Here is a 12,253-nt window from a genome sequence, read left to right as displayed (position 1 = left end):
ATAATTACTGTGGAGTAAAAAATGGAATCATATTTCAAGGATTTAAAAAAACCTGTCATATAATCATTTTAAATATATAGTTTGATTTTGGGAAATTATTCAGTTTCTTATAGAGAGTGAGACGAGAAGATTGATACCACGCTCATATCTTTATGTTGGATATGAAGCTAGAACCAGAATATGGTTAGCTTAGCTTAGTTTGGTTTAGTAAGCAAGACTGGAAGCAGGGGGGAACAGCTAGCTTGGCTTTGTCCAAAGTTGACTACATTTATCTCCCAGCACCTTTAAAGTTCAGTAATTAAGATATACTTATATATATGTTATATCTTGTTCCTTTCTCTACAAAAAAGAGATAGATAATAGATTGAAGAAAGATAATAATGACAAGGTGTGGTTTGACAGGGGTACAGAGCCAGGCTAGCTGTTTCCCCTTTCCCAATGTTTATGTTAAGCTAAGCTAAGTCTCCTTGCTAGCAATCTAATTATCTAGAGCATATTTCGTGAAATGCCGAACTGTTTCTTTGACTGTCATATGCGAAGAAAAAGTTAATGATTAGGTTAAAAATGACAGTTAACTTTCCTCTGTGTTGCATTTACATCCAAACACTTCACACACAAACACACACACACATAAAGGTGAGGTCAAACTGTATGAGCTATGAGTGCGGTGTTTCAGTGGGTCATACAAACAGCCTCTCAGACAGCTTGTTACCAGCTCTGTCTGGATCTCTGTGTGTTATCAGTGTAAGAGCTGCTGATAATGAGTAAAGGTGATTCATAAGGACATCTGGACAAATCTGTCTAGACTAGTGGGTAGAATTGATGGATGAGTTTCACTGCAGCTCTACAGATGGTTGCCACTTCTCGGCAGTTACTGGTTAACACTAGTTAACTCATTTGACCTTTACCCATGTGTTTCATTTTGTTTAACAACGTTGCCATTTAATTTGAAGGAAACATCTTAATATTAGGGACCATTTTGGGATTTGGTGGTGTACTTTTTTCTAATCCATGAAAGACTGGGCAAACAGTGTTTGAACGTCTACAAACTTTCTTGCTCTCTTCGCTTGAATTGTAAACTAGCTACGTTTCCAACAGCAAAAATGGCTCTCCAACATATGAGTGCAGAGGATGTTATAGACAAGGACACATTTTACAGTGTTTTGGCTGACTCAGATATTCAATCATATTTATTCAAACATTAGTATACTGCCGAAGAAATGCAGCAGAGAGAGGCAGAGGCTGCAGTCGGGGACCCTCCAGAACCTGAGCCGCTGAGAGCAAACAGAGCGGTGGTGCCTTTGCTCAGATTGCCCTGTGATGCCAACAGAAACGGAATAATTCTGCTGCAGTGAATTTAATCGTGGGCAGTTTTAGTTGGATGTTGTCGCCAACCCCGAAACCGTTACTAAGTTATGTGCTATTAAGTTATGCATGAAGGTTTTACTCCAAACTTGGACAGAGGGGCTGTAAACCTTCTTCAGGATCCCAAAAATAAACTGGAAAAGGCAACCAAGACCAGCAGAGCAGATGACCACTGAGTATTTTTGTCACCTAACACTATGTTTTGCCCAACAAAGTACTAGCTATAGGCTACGGTGGGGCTCCCTCAGGTTTTGGCAGTTTTGGGGACAATCAAGAAAAAATGTGTGAACGTTAATCCTCATTTCAGCCAAATAAATAACGAGAGTAGTAGATACACTGCAACGCTAGCTCAGCTAGCATTAGTTTTGTTGTTACACAGAAGTCTGCTGGGTGGGCATAGGCGTTAGAAGTTCATGCGCAATGCATCCTGGTACACGGCAGCACTGCGGGCATAGGTCGTGATCAGGAGAACTCAGCTTTCTCGGTCATTAGCACACACTTGTTTTGCTTCAAATGACTAGTTTTACCATCAAAACTGACAGGACATCCACAAAAAACATGGCAAAATTTCCCTTTAAACCTGCATTAACTGATTTATTGTAAAACTGGAGGCAGTATAAACAAGGTGTGAACCCCTAGTATAGTTGATATGCCAAACATGTTAGAAAACAGTTGCTTATTAACACATCCAGAAGACACAGAGCTACAAAATAGCATGAATTTGGACGCGTGTTTTAGGGCACCTGACAAAGGTCCAATATTCACTCTCCCTTTAGCTCTGTTTTGGTTTCCACCAACCCTGGGGTAAATATTGGCCGGCAAATACTCCACTATTTTCACCTATTAGTCATTTGGTGCTGGGCAGCTAGCACACAGTGGACTTATCAGACCTTTTTTTTTACTGAAAACAACAACCTGCTGCATCTAGAAATGAGAATAAATCAAAACAGTAAAGTTTAGAAAAACAATTAGCCTAAAGTCCTTAAAAAGCTCTCTAGAACTGAGGGAAAGTTGGTAATAAGTCCCTTTTTGTTCGTCACCCTTTCACACACACACACACACACCCACACACACACACACACACACACACACACATTTATTTGATCCATTGCCAATGTAAAAATATTGTTGTATTTTAGCAGCTTTAGGGGAAAAAAGTCTCCATACTCACCATAAGAGCTTTTCTTCTCCTCTGGCGTGCTTTGAGAACTGGGGAAGAGCAGTTTGGTAGTGAGACTCCCATTAGGCATATCCACATCCAGCCTGGGGAGGGAGATGGCGTTCTTGATTATGGGAGAAACGGCAGGAGGTGGCGGCGACAGCTCCTTGGATTCTTCTCTGGGTCGGTTGTCAGAGCCCCTCCTGATTTGACGAAGGGTCCTGGAGAAGAACGCTCCAATCTTGTTGTCAGGGGTAGAGATAGAATCCGTTTCCACGTTGTTCCCATTGGCCGTGCCGCCATGGTTGCTGAGGAAGGAGGTGTCCCCGAATACATCACCGCCACGGCCAACATGCATGGTGTGACGGAAATCACCCAGAGGAGGGCTGATCATGTCCAATGTGAGGTCGCCTTTAAAGCGCCGCTTGCTGTGTGAGTGTGAGACCAGACCTTTTAGGCCTGACAGCTTTTCCTGAAGATTCATGGTCACAAGAGGTGAATGTTCAATGTTTCTTGAAAATCAACCTTAAACAATGTCTGGAATTGCCTTTAATCCCACTGAATGGCAAAACTGAACTTCAGCTTCACTAAGCAGCGTTCAACTTTTCTCCTCTTAGATTTATGTCAAAATTACTGACAGATATAAATAAAATAGAAAAGAATCTCTGTAAGGTTATTCCAAGATCTTGAAACTGTGTAATTTCTATGGCTGAAAAGTTTAACTCCAGGTCTGCAGCGCCAAATAGTTCACTGGAATATTATCTCTGTTTATTATATGCAGGCCGAACTCTGTCCCACTCTTTGTAGCTTGTTGTTAAGGCATAGCTGGCTGGCTGAATTAAACAGACATTGACAAGAACACTGTGCACTTGTGTTCCTGGAAGCACCCGGGCCAGTTGGAGTGTGGTCAGGTCGCCTGGTTTCCCCCACTTGCCTTGGGCTTTGGCTTTGTCGACATCAGCTCAGAAATAGGTCCAGCTGCAAGCGGCTCTGCGGTCGCACCATGGAACCATCTATTGAGCGTAAAAACAGTGAAAAAACATCTATCTTTAAAACATAGACAGGGATGTACTTGATTTTGAGGGATGCTGGGAGAAATGGATGACATTTCCAGTTGGATCTGTGGAAGTTGAGATTCAGTGAGAGACCAGTGTGATTTCATATTCTCAATGCTGTATGTAGTTGTAAAGTAACCTCACTGCATTTTGGACAGATCTGTCTGTTTTTAGGGTTCCGCGTTCCAAAGGTCCACTGGTCTGGAACCATCTAAATTTAGACCACAGTCACTCCTCTGTGCAACAAACCAAAGTCTGCTTCTTTTCCATAAAATGGGTGGACTTTCAGGGAATTCCTGCTTCCATTTTGTCCTGCTTTGTCTGGCATGAAGGTTACACAAAGTTCATTTTACATTAAATCTGAGCAGAGGACGTCCTTCAACAGGCTTAGATGTGTTTATAAACAGGCAGAGTTTATATCTCTGATAGGAAGAGATAATAAAAATTTCCTCATAACAAAATCACTGCTGCTATCATACAATCTGTTATATATGTTTTTTCCCTTCGTTTCCAATATGTTGATGAAATAAATTCAAACTTAATAAATTACACTTTTCTATTTATCTTTCACTGGCTATTCTACAACTTTTCAGTTTTCTTATTTTTAGTATTTATTTCCTATTTCCAATAATAACTACATTATTATCAGTTGGAGGGGTGACACAGTGGTCCGGTGGATAGTGCTGTGGCCTCACAGTTGAGAGAACTCTGTGGCTAGCTAGCTTGGCTTAGCCTTTGCCTTTTAAGCTAGCTACCTAGCTGAAGCTAACTTTTGTGCAGCTAATATAAATCAGCCATATTCAGTGCTTAATACTGCTGTAGGGTTCTGTATAAACTCTCTTAACAGTAGCCAAACCATTTTGGCTGGCAAGCTAATGCTAACATAGTAGGCTAACTAGTGTAAATTATATTTCTGTCTCCACTGAATTATTTTCCATTAGCTTAGCTGCAGTTTCTCTCTTTTTTTTACCAACTGACTGGATGTTAAAGAATGTAAAAGAAATAGCATATGGCTATATTTCTTTTTACACTCCATTTTAATCATTTGACTAAAAGTATTATTAATTGATACATAACGTTATATTTTCGAAATGACTGACAGCTTTTTACTGCCTTCTGTTGCTTTTGGAGCTCTATACCACTGTAAGTCTGTAAGTCTGTAATGAAGGCAGACAAGAAATATTGGCCTTTTCTCATATGTTGTTCTTTGCCAGCAGAGTAATGGATATCCAATTCTAAAATATTTTGATAGCATAAGGCAGCCCTGACAAGGACCTCTGGTTCTCTTTAAAGCTTTCCACTGCAGCAGCTAAATGTCGGCGGGCCTCCCACGCATACATAGCCCCGTCTGGCTTCATTAATGACCTGCTATGGTTCAAGAGATGGGGATTGCGTCAGGTCCAAAGCAGCCCTTCTAATTTGCTGCTGACCGCAGTCCCAGGCCCTCCGCTCCACTACCCCTGGCTGGCGTTTTAAGAGGGGCATTTGGGAGCGGAGAGGGAGGAAACACGCCACATACCAGCACTGAGCAGAGCCATATCAAGGCTCACAAAGGGACAACGGGGACCAGTATACTGAGGTGTGATGTCGAATCAAATACAGCATGAGCCTGCAGGGACCTTGTACACATTCCCATGACCACGCTGAAGCGATAGGCCACCTCTCTGATTACAACGCCCCAGTCACAGCAGTCACACACACAATGGCAAGATGCTCTTCCCAATAAGTTGACTTGATATCAAAGTTGAACAAGAAAAGACTAAAAGTCTAATTGATAACTTACAGTATTACAGGAATACACATGGGTCACTAATTACTCTGGCTGTGTGCTTACTGAAAGCTGTGTTTTAGCTTTGCCTGTAATCCCGTTAAAGACTTTTGACCACAGCTCAGAGGGGGTCGCTCCCTCCCAAACCTCTTATGCATCTGGACCCTCCAGGCAAAGCACATTTTATATGCACATATGCTTCTATCCTACTGAACTCCCCTTCCCTCCTCTCTGTGATCCTTCTTTGCACTTGCCCCTCTGTTTGCTGAGTTACACAAATACAGCAGTCAGCACCCTCAGGCGTCAGATAAAATGGCCTGAAAAGCACCGCAAATACAAAACCCCCAGTATTTTGAGTCTTTAAAAGTTAATAAAAGTAATGCCATAATCCCAGTAGTAGCCTGCCTGCCTGCGTCTTAGGTATCAGGAAAGAATAGGGAACCTCTCGGCAGGAGGGACTTGGACATACCCTGGATTATCCTCTAATCCTTCATCTCCTCCGTTCCCCTGGCGGGGGGGACCTCTTTTTGGGCAAGCCCTGGCTGCTACCACCCTGGTTAGCTCTACAGGTTCTGATTCCTGTCAGAGAAGAAATAAAACGCGAAATGAGTTTGAGGGAGGGAGAGAGTCCATTTCAAATGAAGCAAGGCAGGGTGAGAAGAGAAGGAAAGAAGCAGGGGATGAAAAAAAAGTTTCATGTTTCATTTTCACAAAAAGGAGTGAAGGGGGAGGATGGCAAATTGGGACAGAAATAGAGATGGCAGAATGGAGGCTGAGAGAAATCGGACAGAGAAAAGTTCAGATGAGGAGAGGAAATGATGGGAACGTGATGTGAGTGTGTGTGTGTGTGTGTGTGTGTGTGTGTGTGTGTGTGTGGCGGGGGGGCTGATAGGACGTAAGAGAAGAAAAAAGAAAACATACAAGTTGAGGAAGAAATATTAAGAGAGAGACATAAAAGACCAAGTAGGATTTCAGAGAAATATGCAGTTTATGATCATCATCTTTGATATCATCTACATTATTAAGTTCACTGATTATTACTGACACCTATAATTTATGTTTACTGTTTTTGTACCAATCATAGCCCTACTAGCACCATCTCAAACTACTGGATGGATTGCCATGACATTTTTTTGCACAGACATATAGTATGTGGCACCCAGAAGATGAATCCTACTAACTTTGATGATTTTTTCGTGTAGCGCCACCATCAGGTTGACATGGGTCATTTTCAGTGAAATGTCTCGACAACTGTTGGACGCATTGCCAGGAACTTCCGTACAGATATTTACGTCCCCCACATGATACATTCAGCTGATCCCTTAATTTTTTCTCTAGCATCATCATCAGCATCTGCAAAACTAATGACATTCCCATCAGCCTCAACTAAGCTAAACTAAGATGTCGAACATGGTAAACATTACACCACATCAGCGTGTTAGCATTGTCACTGTGAGCACAATAGTATGCTGGCATTAATGTTTAACTAAAAACAAGGCACAAAGCAGCTAGCATGGCTGTATTCTTGTAGAGTCTTTGACACTTGTCAAATTGATCTTGTTTGGGACTTAGATGCTTTTATAAGCCACTGCGTCGATGTCTAAACCAGACGTTTTAGTCTTTCTTCAATTTCTTTGTCTTTGTTTTCAATTTTTAAGCAAAAACATTTCTGCATAATTGCAGCCTGGCATTCTGTGTCAGACACTTTTTCAACGCTGTACCAGTCAAATCTAAACAGGTATCTCCGAAGGTGGTGAGAGAAAACTGTATAAAAACTGTTCAAGCTTCAATACCCAGAAATCTTGCAGCAAGACATCAATAAGCCAGGCAGTGTTAATAGCAAAACTCTTTGCTGTCAAAGCCCCAGTTTGTGATCAAGTGAGGGCAATTTTGCATTAAATCTTCTGCTTAGTTCATCTTTTTGTTGTAGCTTTGAGTTGCTTTCTTTGGGCAACTCACCATTCAGGGGATTTCGGTGCATTCATACATCACAGACAGGCTGAATAAAATATTTCCATGTCACTATGTACAGTATTTGCTTGAGGTGGCTTTGCTGGATATAAACCAGAGTAACCACAGTCTAATAGGAGCCGTGTGTTGTGTGTTGTGTGTGTGAGTGTATGAACACATTCCTGAGTAGAGCATCGGTCGGTGGAGTCTTTCTCTCGATTACGACCATCAAACTTCCTTCTTCTCAACCTCGGCACTGATTGAAACCACGTTTTGGTCTGAACCATCTTTTTTTCTCTCTTTTATTCTGTCTTCTCCTCTTTTCTATCTTTCTCTTTCTGCTTCTCTCAATTCTTTCCCTCTCACTTCTTTTCCATTCTTGCCCTTTAATGCTTATTTTCTCCTCTTTGTCTCCCTTTCTTTTGTCTTCTCTTTCTTCCTTTTCCCCTCATTTTACACTCATTCTGGATATTTTCCTCTCATGGTTTATTCCTTATCTTTTCTCTGTTCCTTCTCTTTTCCTCTCATTTTCTGCCCCTGCTTTCTTCAACTATTCTCTATTACTCCTCTTCTTTCCCTTTCATTTCTTTTCTTTGCTTCTCTTTGAGTGTCTTGACTGACTTTAAAAGGCTGGAACAGCTGTTGGGCCCACACACGCACACCCATTAATCTGTACTTTTGGTGACTTTAACTCAAAAATGTTTACTCTGCTATAGTTTGTCTTGAATAAAATCACCAATGGACTTTGTGTTTTATCACGGGTCTTCCCTCCCTTTTTTCTCTTCGCATGTCCTTCACTCACTAACCCCGCTCACCAGGTGAACAAACATACAAGATAAGGCCACATTTTTTAGGCTCACCCTTTGACTTTCAATGACGTTCCTATTTTCACCATCCATGCTCCGTCTGAGTCCAAGCAAAACATGGCTACACTCCCTCCTCAGCCAAGAAAACATTATCATGCTTCAATAAATATCCATACTCTCCGAGGCTCTCTGCTTCCTGTATCTGCAGGAACTGGCAGTCCCAATTTGCACTCATTGTTGTCTCTCTCTTTCAGTTTATATCTCTTCTGCACTGACACATTAACTTTTTTCTTTTCTTCTACTCAGAACACATCAGACACGTGCACTCCTTCTCTCTTTATTTGATACTTGCCACACAACGGGTCTTTAAAGCAATACATAGAGACTGCAGCCAGACTGAAACATGTGCATGACTGATATTATCAGCCAGTTTGATCACATTTACTGTATATTGGTACTGTAGATGTTGGACTTTAGAAATAAGAAATAGAAAAAAGAAATCACAGTACTGGAATGCCAAAAATATGTTTAAGATAATAAGATCACCATTACCTACTTTGTCCTCCAGGGAGTAGTGGCATGTTTATTTTTCAACACATCCTCATACCAAAAGGACAAAATAGGTCGACTGTCAAGTGTCCCAAAATGACATGTACAAGCGTTAGTAAGTACCAGTCCAGCGACAGGTGTACCGGACCTTCAGTTGGTTGGTTGGGTTAAAATAAGTACATCATGTCAATAACATGATTTAAGTAATGTGAGTCACGTGACGCAAGTCATCTACAAAACGTTATTTAACTTAATACATGTCAACTTTGCTTTTCCTTCACATGGAACTCAAACTTCGGTCTCCTGAGTGAAAGTCCTGAGATTACTTCATTCATCCATCCACCCTGCCACCCTCCTTGTACAGACTTTGTCGCTCTTTATACTACATCACCTGACTTCTTCTGCCACTAGAGGCATAAGTAAAAATTTAAATATGGGGACGTAATAAGCTATATAATAATCAACCTATACGCCCGTTTTTCTGATGAGGACAGGCTGTTATTTTTTTTACTAGCCAACAAAATGTCCAGCTCGATCCGCACGTCATGGTCACAAGTCTGTAAAGGAATAGCTTGACATTTTGGAAAATGTGCTTAATTGCTTTCTTGCTGAGAGTTGATGAGAAGATAGATACCACTCTAACATCTGTATGCTAAATATCAAGCTGGAGCCAGCAGCTGGTTAGCTTACTACAAAAACTGGAAACGCGTGAAACAAGATATAATGGGTTAATCTGTGAGCTGTAGTGGTGCATGCAGGGCACTATTTGCTAAAATATTTCATTAGTTGTTGGTAGATGGATTTTGTTATCTTTGACAGAGCCAGGCTAGCTGTTGCCTACTGTTTCCAGTCTTTATGCTAAGCTATCCATTCTTCTGGCTGTAGCTTCATATTTACCATACACGGATGAGAGTGGTATTGATCTTCTCATCTCACTCTCTGCAAGAATACAAATAAGAGTATTTCCCAACATGTCAAACTCTTGCTTTAACCAAATTTCTTTCCTTGTTATGTTTTTATTTTTAAAAACAGATTTCAGCTGATAGTTGTTATCGTATTTCTTCAAATTTTGATATAAGTATTGATATCGGCCTAAAATGTTATGTATCCATAACTTTTAACTGCTCCAAAAGTTCCACATGTCCCAAATGGTGCTCCATGTACAGTACCTTCAATTCAAATGTATTTGCTGTTTTGAGTGATGATAAGCATCTGGCACAATTTCCAAAGTTTTTAAAAAAGCTAACTAAACTGAAAGTTAGGTTCAAATGTTGCTGTTGCATAATGGTACTCAGTATCCCAGGGTGGGTTTCAGGGAGAGGTGCAGACTAGCCAGAGCTGGGGAAACTTTACAATCGTCCACATCAATCATCATCTAAAAGGTTCACATGCAGTCAATTTTTGGACAGCAGCCAGTCAGCAAACAGACCTATCCCTGTTTTTCAAACTACAAAGACATGGTGGCTTGGTCAAAAATGTTCTCTTTTTTCACCTACACATTCCACTTATGTCTGTCCAGGTTTGTTGCAAACTAGTAATTTTAAAACTATCATAACTACAAGATTTGGGAGTATTTCAGAGACAAAGAGTTTGCCCACATTTCCTTCCACACAGCTGACAGCAGTGACCTGTTGGCTAATGATGGACAGGTCAACCAATTTCTGTCTCCTAAAAACTTGGTGTCTTCCTTTACGGAGGGAATCATGTTGTTACATGAATGAGATGTGACCATTTGGTGACGACAGACCATGATGGAGCAGTTTTCCCAACATCACCATGTGTGGCAAAAAAAAGGAGGAGAAAAAATGCCAGGGAAATATGTGGTGTGAAAACAAATACAGCAGCTGGATTCAGAGTTCACACCTCTGCTACTGACCCTTTCCTGGTTGGTTGCGTCAGTGACACTCAAAGGTCACAAAGGGTTCCCCTCAAAAGAATGTGGAACTCAGGTAAAAGAAAAAAATGAGATGAGCACCAGCCTGGAAAAAAGCACAGGGAATGTCTGAACTCGTTTACTTAATCAAATGCTTTGAAAAGTACCGTATCGTTAGAGTGAATTATGTGAGGGGGCTTGTACAGGAAAAATATTACATGCATGTGTTAATCATCTGCTGCTGGCTGAGCTGAGTGCATATAGTCAGGAGGCCGACATAGAAATATCAAAGCATGTACTCAAGGAGGATATACTGTACGCCTTCTCTGGGGAGACTAACTGGGATCCAGTTAAACATGAAAAAGTGACACAGAGTACAGTTCAACAGCAAGGAAGGCTGATTTTACTGCATGTCGTTTGTTTAGGATTGTGTATTAATATCACTGAAGCAGACTGGCTTTTTATTGATCACCTCTGTGCATGTTTGTTTATTAGCAGGCTTTAGTGGGCCAACAATCATTCGTGTGTGTGTGTGTGTGTGTGTGTGTGTGTGTGTGTATGTGTGTGTGTGCGCGCGTGTGTGTGGTATTTCACATGGTGGCCTCCCTTGAGGCTTGCTGGCAGGTTGTAGGGGTCAGAAGGCTACTGCCCTCAACTTGTAATGAGTCCAACAGTGTGCTGCCTGTTTGTCTCCATAATTAAAACACCTCAAGGCCACCAACTTCAACTTCACCGTGTCATGTTCCATTAAATCACAGGATATCTTGGTCAATTCAGTGACATGTATGGAAATTGATAGGTCATGTTATGTAACTGCTGTAATTACAAGGCAGAGAGATAAAATCAAAGCAGTGGCAGAGTTTATTCTGACCAAGGCTGCTGCTGCTGCTGACTCTAAATATGTAGAGCGAAATGAGTTTCATGTCAGACATCTGAGAAAAGACTCTCATAACACTAAAACAACATACCCACCATTACACAGTAGGACTATTAACACCATGTCTGATAACAGCTTGGTTTCAGTCAACATTTTCACAAGTCTTAATGGTATTACCTTATATGAAACCTAATATTTTTGCTTTCTGGTCAGCAGGAGGCTTTTTCTCCCAACTGACCTGTTAAGGAATATATATTTACAGAAGAAAAGACATCATTGCTAATAATTAATCATATGATATGCACATAAAAAATCAACAGCATCTATTTTAAAGTTATTCGCTATCCAAACAGTAATACATATAGGATACAATACTATAAGAGGCTATCACACAACTCTTATAGTAATATTTTACAAATGTTAGCCTAACTTATATATTATGGGATCTTTCCTGTAGCCTATAAAATACTCAAAATGGTGAATTTACATTGCGCGGATAACAAGCACTTAAAAGTCAATGCAAATTTAGGCTACTATACTTACTGCAAACACCTTCAAAGTCAGAAAATTTAATCCAATAAAAATACGATAGTCCCATTTACTCATCCCTGAGTGTTGCAGACTCATTGTGTGCCTTTCTAAAGAAGCATTAGGACTATGGTGAGTAACGTCCGAATTGAATATAAACTCACCTAAGCAAACTGCGACACGAAGAACAGGAGACTCCAGTTTAATTAGCTTTCCAACAGAAATATGTTTTAGGTTGGTGTGGTCCGAGAGAGCCGGTGGTGCAGCCGGACTGTCCCGCTGGTGCGTCGGGTGTGTGGAGCGGCGCGGAGGACGGGGAAAGG

General features: G+C 41.0%; 1 protein-coding gene across 2 annotated transcripts in view; it reads right to left on the bottom strand.

Annotated features, from left to right (window-relative positions):
- cdc42ep1a (CDC42 effector protein (Rho GTPase binding) 1a) overlaps nucleotides 1-12,253 on the bottom strand; it is a 14,751-nt gene extending 2,498 nt beyond the window's left edge. The window contains exons 1-3 of one of the 2 annotated variants that reach the window (XM_038735066.1): nucleotides 12,095-12,253; nucleotides 5,817-5,926; nucleotides 2,537-3,537 (exon numbers count right to left, since the gene is read on the bottom strand). In XM_038735066.1, the coding sequence (XP_038590994.1) occupies nucleotides 2,537-3,008 (472 nt within the window). In that variant the 5' untranslated portion in view covers nucleotides 3,009-3,537; nucleotides 5,817-5,926; nucleotides 12,095-12,253. The remainder of the gene's footprint in view (nucleotides 1-2,536; nucleotides 3,538-5,816; nucleotides 5,927-12,094) is intronic. The other variant, XM_038735067.1, reaches the window with a different exon arrangement.

The sequence above is a fragment of the Micropterus salmoides genome, unplaced genomic scaffold (assembly GCF_014851395.1).
Source record: "Micropterus salmoides isolate LMB-PRFRI ecotype aquatic unplaced genomic scaffold, ASM1485139v1 Ms_hic_scaffold_21, whole genome shotgun sequence".
Classification (NCBI taxonomy): domain Eukaryota; kingdom Metazoa; phylum Chordata; class Actinopteri; order Centrarchiformes; family Centrarchidae; genus Micropterus; species Micropterus salmoides.
This window is presented reverse-complemented; position numbering and strand designations above follow the sequence as displayed.